Source organism: Rhinolophus sinicus, chromosome 2 (genome assembly GCF_057876585.1).
Source record: "Rhinolophus sinicus isolate RSI-liver-muscle chromosome 2, RSI-T2T, whole genome shotgun sequence".
Classification (NCBI taxonomy): Eukaryota; Metazoa; Chordata; class Mammalia; order Chiroptera; family Rhinolophidae; genus Rhinolophus; species Rhinolophus sinicus.
The window spans coordinates 123,937,393-123,962,295 of NC_142502.1; the positions used below are offsets into that span (position 1 = coordinate 123,937,393).

General features: G+C 42.3%; 1 protein-coding gene across 10 annotated transcripts in view; it reads left to right on the forward strand.

Moving 5' to 3' along the window:
* Positions 1-24,903, forward strand: part of AFF3 (ALF transcription elongation factor 3) — a 545,430-nt gene that overhangs the window by 513,909 nt on the left and 6,618 nt on the right. For all 10 annotated transcript variants that reach the window (XM_074332377.2, XM_074332383.2, XM_088796019.1 and 7 more), the window contains 8 exons: positions 84-285; positions 2,625-2,746; positions 14,288-14,351; positions 16,858-16,994; positions 19,797-19,868; positions 21,453-21,546; positions 23,716-23,765; positions 23,918-24,141. In XM_074332377.2, coding sequence (XP_074188478.1) covers positions 84-285; positions 2,625-2,746; positions 14,288-14,351; positions 16,858-16,994; positions 19,797-19,868; positions 21,453-21,546; positions 23,716-23,765; positions 23,918-24,141 — 965 coding nt within the window. The remainder of the gene's footprint in view (positions 1-83; positions 286-2,624; positions 2,747-14,287; positions 14,352-16,857; positions 16,995-19,796; positions 19,869-21,452; positions 21,547-23,715; positions 23,766-23,917; positions 24,142-24,903) is intronic.

Below are 24,903 nucleotides of genomic sequence, written 5' to 3' on the forward strand. Positions count from 1 at the left end.
AGGAGGTTTGGGTCATATATAAAACATTTACCTCTCCCTGTACTGCCTGGGTGACATTCCATTACTGTGATTTCCTTTTTCAGCTTGGCAATACCCATAAATAAAAATGAAAAAATGCTCCGGTCGCCCATCTCACCCCTCTCCGACTCCTCTAAACACAAATACTCCAGTGACGACTTGACGTCTTCCAGCAGATCCAACAGCAATGGTTTGTTCACTTCTGCCACCTCCAACAAAAAGCATAAGGCTGAGAACCAGCTGCAGGCTCACACTGGAGACGTCGCGGTACGTTGATGCTCTTCCCGTCCAGATGATTAAAATAAAAAGCTGTGCACACCCCTGTGCTGAATCTCCAGCCCAGCACAGTCAGATCACAAGCTGGAGGTCCCAGAGAGGATCCCCAAGGCTGCTCTGGGAAGTCCTAGCACAGGAGTATGCCCCTCTGTCCCCCCTCCTAGTCCCCACAGCGAGCTGTGGGGAGGGGCCGGAGGCTAGCCGCTTCTGCTGAGGAAGCCTCTTTGTAGGATTTCATTTCTTAGTTTGAAAAGAAATCCCCCCAAACTGTTAGAACACTATCCAGTAAATACTATATTCACAAAGTATACGGGGACTTTTAGACCAACCCACCTTTTCACTTGAAAAGATTCTTTGCCCCAGGATAGAATTAAACCTGCAATGGAAACCCCAGGCCAAAATGTCGGGGCTCCCTCTCTGCCCTTGGCGACCAGTGTAGAAGCCACAGTGTGGTACCCCCGCCACTGCCCTGCTTCCAGCGACCTCCTCAGGTGATTCTAGAGCCCTGCAGATCCCCCCACCGCCCGGGAAGGGCCGGGGATTTGGGTCCACAGTCAGTCTAGCCTCGTGTCTTAGTGACCACGTAACGTTGGGCCACTTGCTTCATCACTTTGAGCCTGTTTTATTTGCAAAACGGTGTCATGAGATTTAAATGAAATGGTACTATCTAAAGAACCTGACACCTATGGACCTGTGCAACTAACACCACTTGTTAGTTCCTCTTTACTGCCCTCTCCCCGCGCCCCCCCCCCCCCGCCCCGTTGTCTGCCAGCTGGGGCCCTGTACCAGGCGTCCTCTCCTCTGGGGTACATTAGTTCACTCTGAACTCGCCCTACTCAGTTATTTGGGTCACAGTGCCTGTCAAAACCAGTGGGGCTTTGTGAGGCAGTGAGAGAGGCAACTTGAGAACAGGACCCTGCAAAGAGAGATGGGAGGCAGTATTTGATGCTTCAGCCCACAAATTAAACAGCTAAGGAGTTGGTAGAAGGTCCTGCAAGAGCCTAAATCTTATTGTATCATCAGGCAATTAACCCCCTTATGTACCCTCATTGGGGAACAATTATCTTTAATTCTAAGCTGCAAGAATCTGAGACGACCATACTAGAAAACCCTGAAATAAAAAGCTACCAATTCAAATTTAAAAGCAAACCAGACCTTTCTGTGCCTCTAGATCCTTATGTCACAAGCAATTGTGGTGTGCAGAGAATTGTAAAAAAAATAAAATTAAATTAAGGACTTTATTTAGTTGTCCTTTCAGCGTGCAGATTTTTATTGAGCAAGTACTTACTGTGTGGCACTGTGCCCAGCAGCGGAGATTCAGTGATGCCCTAATGACTTCTGTCCATGCCTACATACACCTGCCAGCCTAACTGGGGACAATGACTTGGATGAGGGATCACACACATCTGTAATTGACGGCCATGCCTGCCAAGAAGGAAACGCACAGACTACAAGAGGCTCTTATAACAAGGAGATTTGATTGACACATAAAATCGGTCCATATTTAAAGAAGCCTTTGTATACACTCAATTTTAATTACCTCAGAGGAGTCGATTTGAATTTCATGACCAAAGATGGTTGTTTTCTGATCCATGTGTTAGGCACACAGTGGATGCTATGCTCTATAAATATTTTTATCCCCAGGAAATAATGATTTTTTTTTTTTAATTTTCCCACAGATCAATAGTGTTCCTTCTTAAAACACATTTGAAATAATTTCTCATAAGTCCCTTTGGCTTTTTCTAGTCTTCGCAGACAGTGAGTGAGAACCAGTCAATTTGCGACCTGTGTGACTTCTCTTTTGTGAGGGATTGTAGGTTACAGCTCAGTGGCTCTGAGAGCTTTGGCCCTGGGTCAGCTTCACCTGGAACTCGTTAGAAATGCATGTTCTGAGGCCCTACCCCAGACCGACTGAAGTGGTGACTCTGCAGGTGGGGCCCAGCTGTCTCTGTGTTAACCAGCCCCCAGGTGATTCTGAGCCACGGGGCTAGTCAACTGGGCAAAGTAGGGGCCTGAGCGCTGAGCTCTGGGCCTCCACCTTCAACCACGATTTGAGCTTGGCCAAATTCCTTAACCTCACAAGCATCAGTTACTGGACCTCTGAGGTTGGCCACTCTGAGACTTACTTCCCTTTAGATAACTGTTGTGAGAATGACAGGAAAACATGTGTGAAAGCCCTCAGCTCTACAACTGGTACGCATGATCTCTTTTTCTTTATTTAAACAAAACAGCACCATCAATTCTAAGGTAAAACACAGAACACAAGATAGTCTGTGTAATGGGTTGTTCCTTTCAGCTTCTGAAAGACTGGTGTGTTGTTTGTTGTTTAGAAGGCAACTCACAACAATTCAGAAAACGTGCTGCACAAGTCACGGCCACAGACAGAGCCGTGGTCTCCAGGCTCCAACGGCCACCGGGACTGCAAGAGGCAGAGGCTTATCTTCGATGACATGTAAGTGTGGACTCTTTGTTGATACGGTGAGGGGCAAGGTGAAATGGAAACATCAGAGGTAGAAATTACACTGTGGCCATGTGCAGCGTGGCTTGGTCACTGAATTGTTCCCTCCTCGAAGGGAATTGCAGCTTAACTTTGAATGGACCCCTGGGTCCTGGCGCGACTTTTGACCAGCTAGAACTACCAGTCTTAATGGGGTCACATCCAGAATGTCAGAAAGCTAAGGCAGTTGGCACTGATGAGTCTTACATTTCCAAGCATTTTGGGGACTGATGGTGGTTGTATGCTACCAGCAAGAGAAGCATTTTTGTTTTTGTAAATTATCACAGTCAAAGAATGATAGTGATTTACTCATGAAAGCTCCCTTCCTCTAAAATGATATATTCTTTATAACACTATAAACAATTCTTATACAGGAGAAAAATACCCTGTCACCCTTCAGCCAGTCCTCGCACTAAAACCCAAGTATAACTTCCATTCCCAGCATCAATTTAAAAGGAGCAGAAACAAGAGAAACAGATGAATAAAAATAACCTCCTAGAATGCCCTTGTGGTGCTGAAAATGACAAATGAGAAATGATTTAAATGACACTGGAAATTATTTAGATTCTTAAGGAAATAATACGTGTCGAGGTCAAGGACAAGCCTGGAAGGCGGAAGACATGGTTTCTAGAGTTTGCTTGACACCTGTTTTCAGCTTTAGCTGTTCACTGAGCACCCAGTACCTGTCTGTGTGAGGCACCGCTGGGGTGGAGCAGCGTGTGACAATAAGAAATCCTGCCCTCAGATTGCTCAGTCTGGCTAAGGGGACAGACAATAAACCGCTAACCCCACGCAAAGTCAGAAAATTAAAGGGTGCTAAATGTCTGTAAGTCCCAGCTTCCTTACCAGAAAAAAACGTATTTGTGACACCTGTCTCCCAGGGGTTCTCCTAGGACCCAGTTCTCCTAGGACTCTCTGGCAAGAGTATTGGTCTGGAGAAATGAAAACTCTGTGCAGAGTGATGGCTTCTCCATCCTCACCTTCCTCCCCTCCTCTTCTCCAGCCCTCATTTCACCCATATAGAGACAAGATCTATTTGTCTCCTCTGTAGACGTCTCTGAGAAATGGGACTACGTCGTGGACCTCAGGCATTACCTGGGCCTCAATAAGCTAATTCGGGCACAGAATTTGGGGGTTGAAAGACAGATCTGCATTTTTGTGTTTCATTTACTGGCTGTGTTCCAAGATAGTTGAATTTATGAAAGGTTAAGGGTGGCCGAGGAGGACAGGTGTTCTCCTCTTCCCATGGCTGCTGCAGCTGCCCTGGCAACCCCACACACGCTCTCTTCCTGGCCCTCACCATGTGCCCATTCCCTCCTCTTCTCCACTGCCCTAAGCAGCGAGGGAGGTAGTCATTATTAAACAAGAAACTCTCATGGTCCAAAGCTTTTCTGTAAGAAAGGGTTTATTGAGCCAAATGCAAGCCAGAAAAGGACCAGGTCCTGGGGCGTACAATCTAAAACACCAGCAGCGGGGCTGGACAGAGCTGGCAACATGTCTGCCATCCTGGAGCTGACAGGCTCTTTTATACCTTATGTTTTGGGGCAGAAAGATGTAAGTTGTTTTGAAAGACTTTACACTGGCTGCAGATAAGGTGGGTAGGAGAAAGTGAAGTGGGGCTGGTTCTAGGACAGGTGCACAGTCAGTAAGGAAGACATATTTACTCCTTTTGATTGGTTACAGGCAACAGTCCCGAAGTTCACGCTTAACGCGGGATTCGGTGGCATCCGGTGGTCACTACAGAAGTTGATTCAAAGGTCCAACATACATTTGGGAATGTGAGAAGTCTATTGTTAGTTGGCCCACTGCTATTAACTGCTTAATTAATCATCCCTTCCTCTCCACCCGCTGTAATTTATTTTAGGAGACATCTCAGAATTTTTCTTTTGTCATCATTAATCCCCTGGGTGGGGGGGAGGGGGACATGTAATGGAAGTACAATCAGTTGATCAACTACCAATATAATGAGGGTTCAGTGGTATAAAGTATTCACATGGGCTTTAACCATTTGTAAAAACAGGAGATTAGAATTGTGTTTAATGATGACATGGAAATTTGCATTCGGAAGTCATAATCAAACAACCTGATCAAACACAATTAAACACTGAGGTGGTCAAAACATTAAACATTTCCAGCAGGTGCTGTTACGGGCATGGTATTTAAACACACACACTCACACACGGAAAATTAAAATGTAAGGAATTTTCTAATGTTTGGACTAGAAAGCTAACTCAGAAACAGCAACAACTAAACAGTTGTGCTTGGATCTGCAGTTTCTTGGGGCTGTTTACAAGAGGAAGTGTTTCTCAATCTGCTGGGGCTGAGGCTAATATAATTTTGTCACTATGTATCAGTGAAGAGCCTGTTGTCATTGGTTCTTCCCGTTAGCAGTATGACTAATTTTTCTGGCTGACAGCGACAATACAACTGTTTCTCCTTTTATGGATATAGATCGAATTGAATAAAAAAAAGCACCGTTCCACATCCATCATATGGAGAGAGACATGGCATCTTCCAATTGCTCTGTGTCCCAACTGATTTGAAATCCGTAACAGTGACATAAACATGTGACTCAAACAGCCACTCAACCACTGACCTAAGAAAGTCCTGGGAAGGTGCTTCATGCTTGAAAAGCAAAAATGGGCATTGCCTCTTCCTCGAAACAATGAAAATAAGTTCCCTTAAGAGATCAGTGGCGAGGAGGTCTTATAAAATCCTCCCAGGTTCAGTCGGTGTGTGCTGAGCACTAACTAAGCACCAGGTACAGTGGCAGGAGCTAGGGACGCGATTAATTAATTCTCAGTTATTAACTCGGGGGAGAGGGAGGCACATGGGTGGCCTCCCCAGAAAGGTTCCCTGGAACCCCAAAACTTCAGCCTCCTCCTGCTCCCTCTCCACTCCGGTGTACCTTCTAAGGCAGTTTCCCCACCAGCAGGCTTGCTGACAGTCACTTTCCTTGACTTCTCACTGATGGTGTCAACAAGCAGTGAAATGACCACACAGAGGCCACCAGGAGAAGGAAAGACAGAGCTAGAGAATTGGCACTGGAGTAATGTAGCATTGATGGAAGTCAGTTACTGTGATCCAGAAAGTAACAGATGCCACACTGTCATTTAATTTTTAAAGCCACATCATGCAGCTCTTAAAAACAAGTAAACTCATTCCTTTGTTATTATAAATACTCATTAATGGTTGAATAAACATGTGATTCAAACAACAGCTGAATCCAGTGTTGAATGAACCCAGCGTGGGGGAGGGTGCTGCCTGCTTTTTTTTCTTTATCCATGAATGTAAGGGAGTTGCACGCAGGTAACCTTAAATTCATAGGCTTCCAAGCCCTTTTTCCTGTGTGACTCACCAATTAAACAGGCACCAGTCTGTGCCTTCAGGATGCAAAATAACACTTATTTTAAAAACATGATCCAGGTCAGCTTGTTCTGTGTCAATTGCAGGCTCAGGTTGGTGGCACTGTGACCACGCCTCCTCCCCTGACATTTAGGCACACATGCCATTCACTACTTGGTAGCCTGGGTCCTAAGGTGACACTGGTATGATTACCAAAATTTTATTTAAAAAAGAAATCATAAGAATTTATGTCAAGGAGTGACAACACTTCATTCAACTCAAAGCCAAGAAATGGATCTTATTATTGCGAAGCCATGATCTGTAAATTGCTTGGTGTCCTAATTAGTGACCGGCGAGTTCCTGGCCAGGGAAGATTGAGAGGGAGCAACTGTGTCATGAAGGCCTCAGTACAGAAGTCCTGAGCAGAGCTCAGTGATGAAATGCTTGGCTGAAAATCCAGCCTCTGTTCCCACCAACCATATTGTTGCTTTGGGAAGCCCGCGAACCTCTCACGCCAGCTCTGCCTACGCTCCCAGAGGATGTGAGAGTCAGTCACGATCATCGCATTCAGCCAAACTACCCAACATTTCATCTGTCCCCATGGCACCAGTAACAGGAGCCCAGCTCCTGTCCATAAACATGCGACAGTGAGAACAGACCCCCGTCAGCCACTGTGGCCGTGAAACATGGCCGTGGGGAAGGAAGAGGACTCGGCATTTGTAATGTAATTATGCTCAGCAGTCTCACAGCTAAGAGGATTTTAACTTTATAGGAAATGGGAAGATTCCTGTGTGAAAGGTGGGCTCTCTGGCCACATGATTTACTCAAAGGCCACCAACTGAAATCCTTGAGTAGGAGATGTGACCTCAAGGCAAGGCACTGCCATGGAGGGCTTGCCGACGCCACTGCTATTCTCCTGAGGGGCTCCCTTTCCCAGTTGCTTCAAAGCTGGATCCCACCTTTCCCGATAAACCATTAGTACGCCTTCAGGTTCTTCATATGGAATTTTTTCTGTATGAAATCCCGTTATTTTCCCGAAAATAAGACCGGGTCTTAATTTTTGCCCCAAAAGACGCATTAGGGCTTTTTTTCAGAGGATGTCTTATTTTTTCATGTACAACAATCTACATGTATTCATGTACAACAATCTACATTTATTCACTTATTCATGTACAGAAATTTACATTTATTCAAATACAGTTATGTCATCTTCTTCTGGAATATCGTCATAAATCTCCAAACCCCGAATTCCGGCTTGAATTTCTTGCGACTCCATTTCCTGTAGAACCATTGGCCTCAATCTCTGATGTCCAGCCATAGAGCTCTCCTTAAATGAGCACTTCTTGTCCATGTAGCTGCTTGTAGTGCATTGGCAACACAGCTGTCAGTGATTTTATCCCATGAATTCTTCACCCAAGTCACGACCTCTTGCGGACTAGGCTTCACAGTTTCCACACTGATTTCTCTCCATTCTCTTTTCAATGTAGTCATTGATTTCCATGCGTAAATGGTCTTTGAATGGTTTGTTTATTGCAATATCAAGAGTCTGGAGATAAGCAGTCATTCCTGCAGGAATCATTATTTGATCTGTTCTTCTCTCTGCAAGGAAGTTTTTCACGTGTTTAGCACAGTGAGTGCTGGCTGAATCCAACTGCTAGACCTCTTTGGCCACCTCACAAAACAAGTGGCAGCATTAAATCGACCCACTTCCTTATAACTGCTTGTGTGCACCAGGCTTTTTTGGTTTCAAGAACATAAATGCCTGAAACATGTTCAACCTTATCTTTCTTGCCCTTAGTGATGATTAGAGGTGGGGCTTTCTTTCCATCCAGATGAATTGCCAAAACACAGGTAACACATGCATTTTCGTAACCAGTAGAAGGAATGTAGGTTGACGAGGCACCCCTCTGATCAATTGTCATTTGAAATCCTTGGCCCATAAACACTGCAGTTTCACCCATAGCAATCATGTTGGAGAGTTGGTATTTAGAAAAGTCGATGCCCTCAACAAAGGACTTGAATGCAAGTGCACGTTTAATAACTTCAGTATCTTCCAGCTTGAACAGCGTTGTCGATCTTCTTAGAGACAGTTCATATCACTGAAGGAAGCCATCCTACCAGTGTTGTTGTGCTTGGAATTCTTCTGGGGATATTTCTAACTGTGGTGCCATTGCAAGGGCAAGTGCTTGAATATCAGCCCTGCGCACAACCAAAGCCTTTGCTCTCCTGTCAGCAATCCATTCACAGGTGATGTCTTCCAGCTCAGGATATAATGGTTGCCAACCTGATCCACACTTGTGCTTCTTAGCATTTCCCTCATCTACCTGTTGACTGAGGTTATCGTACTCTGCTCGCCATTTTCGGACCATTCAGCAATCCAACTTCTCTTCGCAGAAAGCTGTAAGATTCTTGCCCTGGGAGTCCTCCACAATTCCTTTCTTGTACTCAATGGAATAGCTCTTTCTTTTTGCACTCATCTTGTCTGGAGGTCAAAATATTATTTCCTTAAAATCTACCATCAAATTAACTGTTAATTGAAGACTTACAAGACAGCAGTGGCAATAAAAACAACGACAGTTAAGAATAATGGTCCACACAAAAGCGACGAAAAATTGCAAGCACCAAAATTCAGAAAACATTTCTTTATTTCACACGAGTGCATTAAGTACGTCCATAAGAACACACAACATATTGAATTATGAAGATTCATATTACACAAAACCACGTCCGTTCGTTATCAAATGTGCACATTATTTATGTGTTGTGTCTGTACTCCGATTGGTCATTCGGCAATAAGTCTTGAGTTCATCTGTTTACATAGATGTTTACTTCTTGTCCAAAGGCGCTCGCTTGGGTATTTACAGATACTTAATTATAGTTTATATTATCATTTATTTTAAGTATTAATGTCAATATTATTTATTTATATTTAATTATATATTAATATTGTTTTATAATTCAATACGTCCATCATGTGTTGCAACGGACATACTAAATGCGTCCATCTGGCTGACGATCTTAACTGGGGCTTATTTTTGGGGTAGGACTTATATTACAAGCATCCTGAAAAAGCATGCTAGGGCTTATTTTCCGGTTAAGTCTTATTTTCGGGGAATTACGGTCCCTGTCTCTCAGCCAGGTTCTTGTTTTATTCTAACGAAAACAGAGAGAGAGAGAGAGAGAAGACTAAGCTTATGTGAGGTCGGGGACACAAAGAATTCACATCTCCCTGATTGAAATCTTAGCTCTCTGAACATTTTAAGGGTTTTGTACAATGATTTTATTTTAAGTGCCACACTCAGAGAAGAACAACCATCGAATTGATGAGTTTCCATTTCACCAGAAAGTTGCTTTTGACTGAATGACAAAACCCTGCAGCGCTTCGCCTGTGCATCCTGGAAAGCACATGCTATGTTCTGTGCGTGGCCAAGAGGGAAGCAGTCGTCAGCCAGAGCCTGTGGCCTGTAAGAGACAATGAATGATCGGTGGTGCCTCTGCGAAGCCAGGTTGCAGGGACTCTGGGGTCCCAGCCAACATCAAGGTTATGGACACAAAACCTGCATCTGAATCCTTGCTGCCCAAATGCAGTCCTGCTTCCTTCAGGAAGCGCTCAGAGCCAACGCCCCACCCAAAGCCACTGACTCTGTAGTGCCCTGTCAATAGTATCACTTACTCAGTGCATCAAAATAATCACTTAACTTCTTACACATTCTTCTTTGTGGAGAAAGTACCTCAAAGCTTGGGACACAGTCACACCTCTGGGGCTTATCAAATGACAAGCTGACAGGATGTCAGATGATGAATTCATTTGGTATGCAGTTGCCTATTTGCCTGATTTGGATTTCAGCTTCCCTAAGAAAATCATCCAGATTTCTGCTGTGCCAAGGAACCTGTTTGTTCAAACACATTGAGCTCTCATCCTTGCCAGGTTTCACGAAACAGGCTGGCCCTGCTGAAGGGGGGTGTTTCACAGGGGTAGGAATTACAGAAAGAAATCTGCCAGCCTCTCCATGGGGGACCGTTCAGCTGGATCTCAGCCACAAAGGAGAACAAAAAGCAAGCTTGCTTTCATCCTCCTGTGCCAGAAGAAATATTGGGGCAGCTCAAACTCCACTGCTGCTGAAAACTAAAGCCTTGTGTTTGTAGGTGGGGGTGCTGGGAGGGTGAGGCAAAGGATGGATTCTGTTTGGATCAAGTGCTCAGATTGTTTCTGTTGCAGAGAGCACTTATAAAAAAGACAGACGTGGCTACGCTTTGCCTTTTAGATCCCTCAAGCCCCCTTTCTGAAGAGCCCAAGATGCACAGTTACATGTATGATGTTTAATTGAACTTTTATTAGGTTTGCTCATGTATCCTCATGAAATACCATCACTGTGAGAAACAATGTGAAGAATATTATTATCTAAATGAGTAACAAAAACTCTAGATCGTCCACGTTACAAAAAAAAAAAAAGATTCGATGATGGATCTGTTTGAACACTGCGATAATTCAATTTCATTTTAGTACCTTTGCCATATGTGATAGTCTATAACTGCCACACCGGTGACATCAATTGTATTTTCCTACTGACTTGAATATTGCCGTCAGAGTGAGCCCTAATGCTGGCATGCATCCACTGCCCGGCTGGACAACCCATGATGTCCCATTGGTCCCCTCGCCTTTATAATGATCCGTTCTAGGAGCGTGCCGCTAGAAATCACCTAAAAGGAGAAAATGGGCCAATCGTCAGGCAATCTTCAGTGACTCAGTGTAGTGAGCCCTCCATTATGTAGTGAAAGAATTCTAACTAATGGATTCATAAATGGCCTCTGGCTGGTTCATCCCCCTCCCGCCCCCCCCCCCCAGTTTCTCAGGTCTCCATTGTAGCTTCTGTGATACAGTCAGAAAATTAGATGTGTTACTTATCCGCATATACTACTGTGAGAGTTTGTGACTCAGCCTCCATATCAGGTTTTAAAAATACATTCATACGCTGCAGATAAAAACGACATTCATTGAGGACCCCATATTAGAAATTAGGACCCACTGCCATCCATAAGGATAACTTAGAAAGCTCGTAAAAACTAAGATGCCATAGCTTATTACCAAGAGAATCCTTTCATGAAAACGAAATGCATTTGAAATGATAATCCGTTAGTGACAAGGCCTACCAAACAGGGCAAGAAAAAAAGGACCAAACTCATACACTGGGGTGTAGAGCAGATAATGATGTAGAGAATTTCAGGTTGCCATGGAGACGTTCCCTGGCTCATTGGCTGTGATGCTGCATCCCATCAGAAGCCACCACTCTCTTCTAAGCTCAAAATGAATTCAGTGCTATTCAGGGGGGATTCGTTTACCTTCTCCCATGTGCCTAAAACTGCAGGGTTGGGAGGATCAACAAGGTCTACAACGTAGTCCCCACTGAAAGTGTGCCAGCTGCTAAGTAGCACATACACCATGGCTGTAGCTCAGAAGGTAATTAAATGCCCAGAAGTGTAGTGCAAACAAAAACCGGCGTCTGAGATCAGCAGAGACAGACATGAACGTGGACCAAAGTTATCAGGACGGCCTCATGGCAGTAGAATTTGAGGGTGGTGACATTTGACACATAGTAGGCCCTCAGTGAATAAGCACTCTGTGAATGAGCAGAGGAGAATGTTCCAGGCAGGAGGAAAAGTATGAGCAGAGCTTCTAAGATGGGGCCAGCATGTTACAAGACAGGAAGGAGACATCTTTTGGGTGAGGGCCTTGGTGAGTAAGTGACATGGGTAAGACGGTTGGGCGAGTTTACTGGAGGCCTGAACTGAGAGTTCATGGGCCCTGGAGATTAATTTAGGTCTGTGAGTAGAGTGGTGATGTAATGAAAGCCATATTTTACAAACATTGGTCAACAGTTAAAGCCCAAGATAGACTGGAGGGGAGTGAAACTATAATCCAAGCAAGGTGGTGACAACCTCGGCTTCTGTGGTGGATGTTTCATTAGGAAAAGGAAGGAATTTTACAAGGAAGCATTCAGGGCATTTGATAACGGGAGAAATGGGTGGAAATACCTGAACTCCTCTCTTGAACACATCAGCTCTGGGACCCCATCTGAAGCCCAGGAGTCTGATCTGGGTTTGGGCTAGAGGTAGTCTTCCACTTTGGGGCATGAAACACAACGAAAACCAGAAAAGAATGCAGTGGATGTTTCAGGCAGTGAAACTACTCTGGATGAGACTATAATGGTAGCTGTATGTCATTATGCACTTGTCAAAAATCCGTAAAAGATACAATGCCAAGGGTGAACCCTAATGTAACCTATGGACTTCGGGTGATAATGACATGTCGGTGTAGGTTCACTGATTGTAGCAAATGTCTCACTCTGGTGAGAGGTTTTGGTTGTGAGGAAGCTGTGGCAGGAGATACCTGGGAAAACCCTTTACGCACTGCTTACTGTCAACCTAAGACAGCTCTAGAAACATACAGTAAGTCCATTCAAAAACAACAACAAAAATAATGTAAATTGCCAGAGTTGGAACCAAAGACCAACCAGACAGTCAATATGTATTCAAAGGTCAGTATGTGGGCAAAGAAGGAAAGCCCACCACGTAAAGGACACTAAAACCATTCAAATGGAAGCAGTATGGGCTCCTAGATAGGAGATGAACTAGAGAAAGCAGAGGCAGTAGGAGCAGCGTCTTCCTGTGAAGGACACTGCAGGCTTCACCCACCAGTGAAGACCCACCAAGGTGGATGGAAGGTCGCAGGCCTTCCTGAGTGGCAGGAAGAATGGTGACAGGATGACGAGCCAAAAATAGGAGTTTAATTATATCCATTAAGGAAATCCTGCAACTGTGGTCCTTATTTCTTTGTTGGAGAAGTTAAATATACCCAGCATGGTCCCACAGTCCTGACAGTATTTTGTGGGGAAGAGATAGAAAACCAACACCTGTTGATTCCGTGGTTTGGGACCCGGGACCCAAAACTAATTATTTGCTGTGATCCCGGGTTGTTTATTTGTTTGATTGATTAAAACCATTAACATGAGAATAATAGCTTTGGATTGCAATGTTACTGGCCTGGTATTCGTGGTTTTCCTAAGCATTTTGACCTCTTTTGGATAAAAGGATGCTCTGACAACCTAATACTGCAGGTAAGGAGAAAGACCTATTAGCATGTGAAAGAAGGCAGTTCAAAATAAGCATAGGTTAAATAGCCCATAGTTAATATCCCTGCTTCCATCTTACCTCCCTTTCAGTGAGTCCTGGCTTATATTGGATACTCATGAGCAGATCAAGGTTATTGATTACATAAAGACCCATAATACACCCAAAAAAAAAAAAAATTTAGGCTGATGGCACCTAAAGTATTCAGATATTTTTAAATCTCTCAGATCAAGCATTTAAATACTGTCTGGTGAGTAGCTTTCTGTAACCTGTGGTCATTACACCCACTCAGATCAGTCTCTGGGTGAATTGCTTTCATCTCCCAGCAGAATCAGTGCTGGCCAGGGTTATTGCTGTAATAATGCACATGTCTGCTGTGAATGTTTACCAGTCAGCTAATCAGTGCACTAGAGAATACATGCCACATTGGCAGCTTTACAAGGCAGACATCATTTTACAATGAACTTCATTATAACTGCAGTGTAATCGTACGGCATTCCCTCTTTTAATTTCTCACCATGAAGCTTTAAATAATTATATATGGATAGATACATACAACTCTAGGTACCATTTATGCATGTAAATGGCACTGATTTTCATAAGGATACTTGCATATACTCACCCAAACATGCGCATACAGTTATTACGAGGCATAGTTGCAATCTTTACATTAAAAAGCGAGTGTTTTTTGTAAGTATCATGTGAAATAAGATTTCTTCACTTGTTTTCTTAACTATGAAATAAAAAACCTGGTGCCCAAATTAGGTACTGGGAACCCTGTTAAAAATCACTGTAAACGTAAACGATGTGCATGTACTGAACGTGTTTTAAATTGCTAACTTAAGAGAAATATAATTGTGATATTTTATATATGGGCAGTAATTGGGAAATGCATACAGTACCTGATTCTGTATTAAGCGGAGTTTTTACATTGTGATTCAGGTTTGAGCAAAAGGAAAGGTTATTTTCAAAAGATCTTACACTTCCACAATAATGACATTTAATATCATCCTCTCCTTGTAGGCCACGTAGTGCAGATTATTTTATGCAAGAAGCTAAACGGATGAAGCATAAAGCAGATGCAATGGTACGTTCCTTTTCTTTCCAGATACGTTCTTCCAAATTATGTTTGTATTGCACCTTCATCACCGGGACAATATAAGCTGGGGTAATTATAAAATCTATTACAAGGATGGCTGGGTCTGTTACATGGAGAAATGTTTATATATAATCAAGTGCTCATAGCCCAATAAATTATTACTTCAACCAATAATGTCTGACTGGGAGAAAGTTCTGGATAAATGAGTATTTTGATTTAGTCCTAAGGTTTGAATAGTAACTAGAGGCAGTGGAGTCAGTGGGTGGCAGTATTATTTTCCTTTAAAAATGAAATCTAGGTTTGCATTTTTCTGTCTCGTTAGCCTGGCCAACCCTTGGCTTGGTCCCAGGATCTAATCCCTTTGCAAAAAGATTCATGTTCTTCGTGTGTACCTGCCAAAATGAATATCTCTCAGAAACTGTATGGCACAGAAACTGTTATACTGCACATAAGATTCTAAAGTCACCGCGATTTGATGTTTACAAAAAATAGCTTTTCTTCCTGGTAGAATCTCCTGTTTTGGAAAGCTTGAAGCTTTTCAGGCATTAGATTAAAAAAAAACTTCTGTTTTTTCCTGAAGTAAATCATATGGTTATTCCATCTTGAGGTCTCATCTAAAGGGCCTCCTACCTGCCTGGGAATGCCAGCTCTGATTCCCTCCAGCGTTTATAGCTGAGATGGGGGACAGCTGGAGATGAATACGGCATTTCAGATGCCCTTCGCTGTTCTCATCCAGTATTGAAGGTTTTCAAACCCTAACAGTATGCTTCTCCCAGGGCTGCTGCTGATGCCCGTCAGATATTTATTGGATGAAGGTCACTGCCTCGGTTCACTAGTGGACAGGGGAAATAACCTGACTGTCAGAAGATAGAGAAGGGAAATGGAAGGTGCAGTTCTGGCGAGGGCCAGTCACCTAAAGAAGCTGAGGCCTGGCCACTATAGCAGAAGATCATTGAACATGAAAGCAGAATGAAATTTTCTGCCTATATCATCCAAGGGTTACCAGGATTATTCATTCAGTGTCATCTTGCCCAGCCCGACACTCTGCTCCAGCCAGAGTGGTCCCCTACTGGCCTCTAAGCACACCTTGCTGATACCACCCAGCCACCGGACCTTTGCACTTGTAGACTCTCATACTCACCCACACTCTCATGTACGCTCACACCTTCAGCATACTCCCCAAAGCCAGCCAAATGGTACCATTCCTTCCCAGTGTCTTTGTCAGGTTTCCTCCCCAGGCCTCTTTGCAGCCCAATCATTTGTTCCCTTTCTATCATCTCTTGTGCCCTGGACTCCTGGCTTTGCATTTTGTTAGTTAATCACAGACTGCCTTGTGCTGTGAACTGTCTTGTGGGTGCACATTTTTTCTCTCCAAATGTACTCTATGTTCCTGGAGGAAACTTGAGTGTATCAAGTGTGCGTAGCACAGAATTGGGTGCTTCAGAAAATATTTACTGAATGAAATGACTTCCTTCATCTGAAAGCGTTGCCAAGAAATATTGCTCAGTATCCTATTAGGGTTATAAGCTATTTAAAAATGTGATTTGCTAATGAGGAAGAGTTGTGCTCTACATTTCTGTTTTCTAAGGCATCGTTATGAGTGAGATTTTTGTTTAGAGGCAAGACTTACATTAGTAATTACAGTATTTGTGTCATTCTGTTTTGAATGATGAATGAGTATTTGAAAACTGGGGAGATTATGTCATTCAAACTTAAGATGTGTAGTTATCCACAGAGAGTAACAATACAGGGAACCAGGAACTTGATGGGTAAGTTTAGATTTATGAGGACCTAAGAATATAAAGTTGATTTGGGCTGATGTGGGGAAAGGTTAACATCAATTTAGACAACCTCATGTAATCCAAAATAATGTTTTTTATTAAATTTCAACTCTTATGTCGCATTTTAGCTAAGCTGAAATAGTGCCTTGGGTTTTATCTCCTCTCTTTTCCTCTCCTCACGCTCACCCTTAAGTGAAGGGTAAAATAACTGAAAATAAATAAATAAATAAAAACCCGCACAATAAGAGAAAGGCATGGAGATGTAAATGTCACAGATATTATAAGATATTATAAAAGACAATAACCAACGCCGGTCAACTGTCAAAATTGGAGTATGCCCAAAAAAGTATGAAAACTCTTATGTGGAATCAGACACAGCAACATTGCGGTATATTAGCTTTGCATGGAAAGACAAGGAATGAAGCTATTTGGGGTTATAAGGGGGAAACAGATTAGAGCAGCCGTGAAGTTCTAAGCAATTCTGATTGGCCATCACTATAAAGATTTGATACAATTCTGTATGTAGCCATTCGCTCACTTGCCTAAACCAGTAGCAGATAACTAGAGAAGGAAGTATCCTATTTTTCTCTCAGCTCTGTTCACAAGATTTTGGAACTCAAAAGTCAGGTTTCTCAAAATGTGTAGACTATTTGACAAGGGCATTTTAAAAACTGTATGCTTAAGGAAAACACTGTTTTAATTCTGTTGATCAGGTGGAGAAGTTTGGAAAGGCCTTGAACTACGCCGAAGCGGCCTTGTCATTCATTGAGTGTGGAAATGCAATGGAGCAGGGCCCAATGGAATCCAAATCTCCTTACACCATGTATTCAGAAACAGTGGAGCTCATCAGGTAAGCACTGTGTTTTCGTGCTAGGGGTTGGGGGTGAGGAAAGTATGTGAGTCCTCTGAAGCCAGAGAAAAGAATGTCATCCTGCACTCTCAGCTACCAAGAACCAACAAAAAGTAAGACTGTGAGGTTTTGCATGGCGCTTTTGCCACACACACACACCCACCTCCTTTCTTCTGTGAGTGAGGTAGGGCAGCTCCAATAACCTGCAGGGAGGAAGCTGAGTCTGATGAGACATGACATGCCCACTTCACCCAGGAATGCCCACTTCACCCTAGGAAGTGACAGATTTTTAACTCATTCCACCTCTATGCTGCTTTTTTTGTATCCAATCCAGGTTAGTATACTCTCAGTCCTAAGTCTACCAAAACACAACTCAGGAGTATTTAATGAAGGGGAAGAGAATTCATGGGGATTTTAGGAAAGGAAATTCATTGTATGCTGTACTATCTCAGAGGGTCCTGGCGTTGTTCTCTAAGATCTGGGTGTGAGCATCATTCCCCAAACCTGGATAAAGACACGTAACGTGAGCAGGGTTTCTGATGGGAGCACATCACAGGGTTGATGGGAGATGCTTGTCATCCATGACGGAGGCCTGGAAAGGCACATCATTAATGTCTCTTTAATGAACCACTAAGGGAATTTCCTCTACTAACCCTGTTGAGAACCTTTGTCATATGATTTATGTTTTTAGCCAGTTCAAGTGCTCTGGATAATGTCTAGAACCATGATGTAAAATAATTCTTCCCAAAACTAACAGAAACGAAAACCTCACTGGATGGGCTCAGTAGTAGAGTGGAGATGACTGAGGATAAAAATCAATGAACAGGAAGTAGAATTTACCCAAACTGAGCAGCAGAGACAAAATAGACTAAGAAGGAAAAAGGGTAGAGCCTCAGGCACAATGACAAAAGATCCAACATGTGTATCTTTGGAGTTCCAGTAGGAGAGAAAGAGAGTAGCACTGAAAGAGTATTTGAAGAAGTAATGTCTGAAACTTGCCAAATTTGGCAAAAGACATAAACCTACAGGCTCAAGAAGAAACCCAAATAGGATAAACCCTAAGAAATGCACGTGAAGACACATCATAACTACATTCCTGAAAACTAAAGAGAAAAATCCTGAAGCAGCCAAGAGAAATAACATGTTACCTAGCGGGAAGCACCAATTCAAGTGACAGCAGACTTCTCAGCTGAAACCATGAATACCACAAGGGAGTGACACTACATTTTTCAAGTGCTGAAAGAAAAAACTGTCAAGCCATGAATCCTAGATTCAGCGAAACTTCATTCTTTGGGAATGGAGAGGAAATAAAAATATTCTCAGCCTAAGGAAAACTAAAAGTATTTATTTCTAACAGACCCACCCTTATAAATTGGCTAAAAGAAGTTCCTCAAACAGAGAAAGTAAATGACAAAATAAGGAATCTTGGGGCATCAGGAAGGAAGAAAGAGCAATGGAAAAACAGAAATTGGGATACATGCAGTAAACTGTCGTGATTAATTTTAGAAATCATATTGGATTATTGAAACAAAACTTATACCACCATCTGATACTCAAGACAGTGTTATTTAAAAGTAGGGAAAGTAAAGGGACCTAAATGGAAGTAAGGTTTCCACACTTCACCCAAAGTGGGAAAAGCTGATACCAGTAAATTGTGATGTCACTTAACATATATTATAATACCCAGAACAACCACTGTGGAAAACTATGCAAAGAGATACATTCAAAAACACTACAAATCTGCATGTTGTGGAAATAGTGTAATAACACTATCATTTCTTGAACAATTTACAAGGAGCCAGCCTGCTATGCCAAAAGCTTTACAAATACTGTCTCAGTGAATGTTACAACAATACTGTTATTAGCAATATCACTCTTACTTTATAAGTAAAGAAACAGAGACTTAAAGACATTCCTTTGTCGAAACTCTTATAACTAATAAGTGTCTGACCTGGAATTTGAACCCAGAACTCCTTCACCATTCTACACACTGCCTCAGCTATCTCCAAGAGTCTGCAATAACTTAGTAATTATTGGAGAAAAAAATGGCCATAGTCCCCCTGGTGCCGAGAAATAAGTGGGATTAAGTAAAATTCCTAAAAGCCACTAGTTATGCACTCGGGACACTTATGTTGCTGTCAAAGTAAGCATTCCATCATAATGAAAAAAGGGTAAGTCCAAGCATCCATCTGAGGTACAACAAATGAATATTTTTTTCTGGAGGTTGACCTGGAAGGATTGAATTTTGCCTCCATCTTGTCAGCCACTCGGCCATAAATCAAAATTTGTAAAAATGGATGTGTCACCATATACGTGGGTAATGCTTGAATTGGTATCACTCTTCACCTCTGTAGCATTTGAACTTTTATTGTTAAAGAACAGAAGGTTGCTAGATGGTCACAAAAGTCATTTTGTTCTAGTCATCATAATAATATGATGTTTAAGGAAAATGGGCAGCATCAGCTAGCTTTTAAGAAAGGATTATAAGAGGCAGCCAGTTAGCTCAGTTGGTTGGAGTGCGGTGCTCTTGACAGCAAGGTTGCCGGTTCGATTCCTGCATGGGCCACCGTGAGCTGCGCCCTCCACAACTAGATCGAAACAACTACTTGACTTGGAACTGATGAGTCCTGGAAAAACACACTTAAAATAAATAAAAGCTTAAAAAAAAAAGAAAAGGATTATGAGCAAGCACTAGGAGAACTTAAGTATTGGACAGAGAGAGAGAAATCTGTTGTGACTAAGAGAGCCTTTTTTTTTTCAATTTCTTTAGTTTTGCTTTCTTTTCTTTGCTTTTTTTTCTAGGTATGCTATGAGACTAAAAACCCACTCTGGCCCCAATGCCACACCAGAGGACAAGCAACTGGCCGCATTATGGTGAGTGCATCATATCAGCTTAAAATAACCTCCCCAGCCCATATACCTTCATAGGCAAATCAGGTGCTGAAATGCATAACTTTTTCTAGTGCCCGCTAACATGCAAAACCTAATGCAGTTCTCAGGGTGGCCTGGGAGAGCCCACCCCATTGCTTGCCGCTGTACCAGGCCTGGTGTGCATTGAGGCATTAGACAGGTCCACAATGCAAAGATAAGTTTTTCAGTGTGTGTATGTGTGTGTGTTAATTATTTGAATGTGGATTGGGCCAAATGTAACTCGTCTCTTGTTTTAACATCTTACTTGCAATGAAAATAATTCCTCTGCCTTTCTACATGTGGGATCAGTATGACTCAGTCAAGGTGACGCGTTCAAGTTCTCACCACATTGAACTGAGGAGAAGTTCACTACACTGTGATGATAAAAACATTTCTTTTAAAATGTTAACTAACATGGAATAGATTTTTTTCTATATCTATAATGGTTACAATAATAATGATTATGTGATAATAATAACCATTGCGTTGTGTTTGGCATGGTGGTAATCTAGCATGTCAACACCACACCTGAATCAGCAAATAACTGTGAAGGAAAAGAGCCCAGGAAAAGAGGAAATGTCTCAGGACATGCTTTCTGTGCTCTTTTCAAACTTTAAGCTATGTATTAGGATTAATAATGATGATTAATAATATATCAGCATACTAATATGCAAATAATAAACATATAAAATAAAATAATGGTAACTACCCCTCAGCATGGAGTTTTTATTGTTTATAAAAGACTTTGATATCTGTTCATTTTATTTGAACTAATTGTAATCCAATAAAGTAGTTTAAAAGTAAAGGAATAAAAACAGGTGGAAGGCTACCTTTCAGCAAAGCCAATGCTGCCAGAAGTCCAGGGACTCAGAGGGAAATCCGAGTAAGGTGGCTCTGGCCTGAAAGTCCCCCAAAAAGCGGTGAAAGCTTGTGTTCTCGAGCTTCCTCACTCCTCTAACGGAGAGACACTGCCCCCTAGTGGCGAAAGAAGAAACGGCCAGCCCCGCGCCCCAACAAAGTAATAGAGTTAGTACTAAGTGACCTAACGGTAAATATACCGGGGGTGCAAAAAAAAAAAAAATGTGTACAAGTGGACACATTGGTCAACGTTGCTCAAGCAGTAGTTCGCCGTAATCAGAAGGGTCTGGACACTGATGGTAACCACTTTGAGCACCTCTTGTAATTGCAGAAGTCAAACGTGACTTGTATCCATCTTTTGTTATCGGTATAAATTGAGTATTACAATTTTAATGCAGTTTTTTCCTTTCTTAAAATGTGTATACTTTTTTTGGCACCTTCTGTATTTAGGGAGTAATTCCTTGAAATTTTGAACAAAAGGAATACTTACAGACATATACTTATGTACAGGAATGATTGATGATAGATAGATAGATAGATAGATAGATAGATAGATAGATAGATAGATAGATAGATAGTATATATATCATGGTATAAATATTGAGTGCCTTGGAACAAGATTTGTTTCAAGTCTTGTTTGCAAAGGACGCACTCATGCTTTCAGGGCTCAATTCTCTTCTTTTGCTGCAGTTATCGATGCCTGGCTCTCCTGTACTGGCGGATGTTTCGCCTCAAAAGGGATCATGCTGTAAAGTATTCAAAAGCACTTATCGACTATTTCAAGGTACTGTCTGGCTAATGGGTGACATTTTTCCTTATATTCAGTTGTCTCCTTGTCAAGGACATTTTTGAGGAGCCTGGTAGATTTCATAGCTTTGGGGATGATCCGGGGACCCTCTGACACCCACATTAACACCATTTATGCATACCCGTGGTGTTCAGGGCTCAGAGAATGACCTTCAGAACCCATCTGATTTATCTCCCTGCCTTGAGTCCAAGTATTTTTATGGCTTCAAGAGAAAGAAGATCCAGTTACCCATTCCATATCCTAGGAAATTCATCTTGATAGCTAACATAAATTCCTCATGTTCACGTCGAGCTTCTATCTCTTACAAGTAACTACTTAGAACTTCCTCTCAGCTATCGCCAGGAGCTCCTTTAATGTTAATAAAGTTGTTATTTTAAATGATAAGAAATGACTTGTTAGAACTCAGAGGCACTGGGACAATAGCAATGTGTGACTATAAAGGTAGAATTAGAACTTTCACCTGTCTCAAGGAATGAAATCATTTTCACTGAGAGAATAAAACAAGAAAACCTTCTCTGATGTGCCATGGTGAAGTGGACCTAAACTAATAATTAATTGGAGGTTTCTGCGCCTCTTCGCTGTCCACTTGGCTATAGAAGCAAGCAATTACTCCGTCTCTACCTCCACCAACCCTTTGTCAGATACACAACCATCATTTCAGCTCCTTTAATCCCCAGTCTCCACTTCTTAGAGAGTATCTCTGATGCCCAGGCTATGTTGGGGTTCTCATGGGCTGTGTCCAGCATGTCGCCTCCCTCCTGGTCATGAGTGGAGAGTAAACAGGTACTCAGCCAAGGAGATGACTGTCTTGGCCCATTGACCATCGTGTGTCATAATAACAAAAACTGACACAAAGCCTTTCCCTTCACTTTGGGTACCTAAGGTCGAGCGACATCGTTTTCAAAATTTTTGGGTCTGAGAGCTGATAACTAAGAAGAGTTATGAAAGTCAAGACAGATGCTTGACTAAAGAAGGAATCTGAGCTCTGTAGGCCACAGAATTTACAACAGAACTTTTAAACACTACAAGAAGTTATTACTGTGTGTGTGCAGTCCGTGAATACGTACAGAATGGGGAGAGATCACAACTTAGAAATCAGAGTTCTTCATCCAGGAATTATTGGTAGTTGTCTGTAATCAAAAGCTATTTAAATGCTTCTTAAAGTTCAGAGATTATGAAACCCTCAGGTAACAATGATTATTTGTCCATAATGAATGTGCTTTCTTGGTATGGAGCTGTCTCTATACAGAGGCCTTTGTTCCCACCCAGGTTTTTTAGTGGTAGTGGAAGAAGCCTGAAGGCAATTACAAAATTGCCACCCGGATGGCCATTTCTTACTATTTTGATAATACCCCCACTGAAAACCAAAAATCAATCGCTGCTTCATAAAGTTCTTTTTAACCAAAAGAAATGCTTTGTCTCTGGGGAACCAGCCTGAGACTCTTTATGTCTCTGGAAGGAAAAATTCACATCAGCATCATAAAGACCGTTTTTTTTCCTTAACAGTCCCATAGACTTGGATCCAAGAAAGCATTCTTGGGCTCTCAGAGAGGAAATCTGTTTGTACACTTAGGAACTTTCCTTGCTAAGGCAGAACTTCTTGTAAATGGCCTGATGCCAACAGCTGGCTCGTTCAACCTAACACCCCAAATCAGACTATTCAGGTAAAGCAGGATTTTTGATGACCCTATCTTTCAGGGAAATATATTTTAATCTGTTCTTTAGAAATATTCAAGAGCAACTTCCTTTAGGAGAAATACTTTTAAGCCTCATAAGTTAAAATAATGGAATTTGACGTCTCGTATATTTTCAGGCATTAAATGTTATGGCAGTTAAATGTAAGTTTAAGATGAAAGAATTAGACTGGTTCAGGATTCAGCAGCCCCTCCGGATTATGATTTCATTCGGTGCATGGAACTCCCAGGCTGTGGGGTGAGCTGTGGAACCCCACAGGTCAGGCAGCTGCCCTTGCCCAGGTTCCAGCCTAAAAACTGTGTGTGACTTCCCAGATCCAGTCTCCAGGAATCTGCATTTTATCTGCCGTGTCTGCCATGACTTCTCTCAGCTGTCACCTGAGCACATGTTATTGCTAGCTCTTTAAACTTCAGCAGATGACTCACTGTCAATGTTTTTCTTTTCCTGCAGAATTCGTCTAAAGCTGCCCAAGCCCCATCTCCATGGGGGGCCAGTGGAAAGTAAGTTCATTTGTTTCTAAGTAAAGGCAATAAATAAGTCAGTGCCCGATGCTGGGCAGCGTGCTGCTTTGCTTACAATGCCCCGAGGGGCTGCCCCACCTCACCTGGTGCCAACCTCTCCACCCTTGTTTTTTTACGCTCTGCTTTTCCAGGAGCACTGGAACCCCATCCCCCATGTCTCCCAACCCCTCCCCCACCAGCTCTGTGGGATCTCAGGGGAGCCTCTCGAGCACCAGCACCCTCTCCCCTTCCACCATCGTCAGCATCCCGCAGCGCATCCACCAGATGGCAGCGAATCACGTCAGCATCACCAACAGCATCCTCCATAGCTATGACTACTGGGAGATGGCGGACAACCTGGCCAAGGAAAACAGAGGTGTGTGCTTCTGGGAGTGTGTGCATGGTTCGGCCACAGCTCAGGGAGACAGCGTGAGCCTTAGGCATCTTCAAACAAGTCATCATTCACCCAAGAAGAAATCGTAGAAGCTGTCACCTACTGTGTGAAACTTGTCCCAACCTCTTCCCCTCACTCAGGGCCTCCTATGCCTTTACCTACCTTTGTCTTCACTGTAGAAAATTAGAGACAAAGGTAGAGGTAAAAATGGTATAGACACAGATGATATAAATACATACAGATACAGATATAGATAGATACACACATGACCACATCTTGAAGGTAAGGATTATATTTTATTCTACTTTGTGTTCCCAAGACCTGCACAGTACCTAGAATACAGTTGGAGATCTGAACTACTGATTGATTGATTAATGAGTATGAATATTACTAGCTGTTTAAGTGATAGCTGCTTACCACTGAAAAGAGGTTGTCTTACGTGTAGCAGTAAGCTATATTTCTTTTTAAATGTTTGTTTTTACTAATTCTGAAAGGAATACATGTTTACAATTTGCATGGCTAAATTTATAAAGTACAAAAAACTATAGAGAAAAAAATTTTTACATCAATAGTAGTCTTATCACCAAGAAATAATTACTGTTAACATTCTAACTTAAGTTTCGTCTAGTTTCCTCTGAATATGCATGATTTTTGCCAAAATAAGATCATAGTATATATACACTGTTATATCCTGTCTTTTTTATTTAACTTTCTATTAGGTGTTTTTCCATGGCACTAACTAGT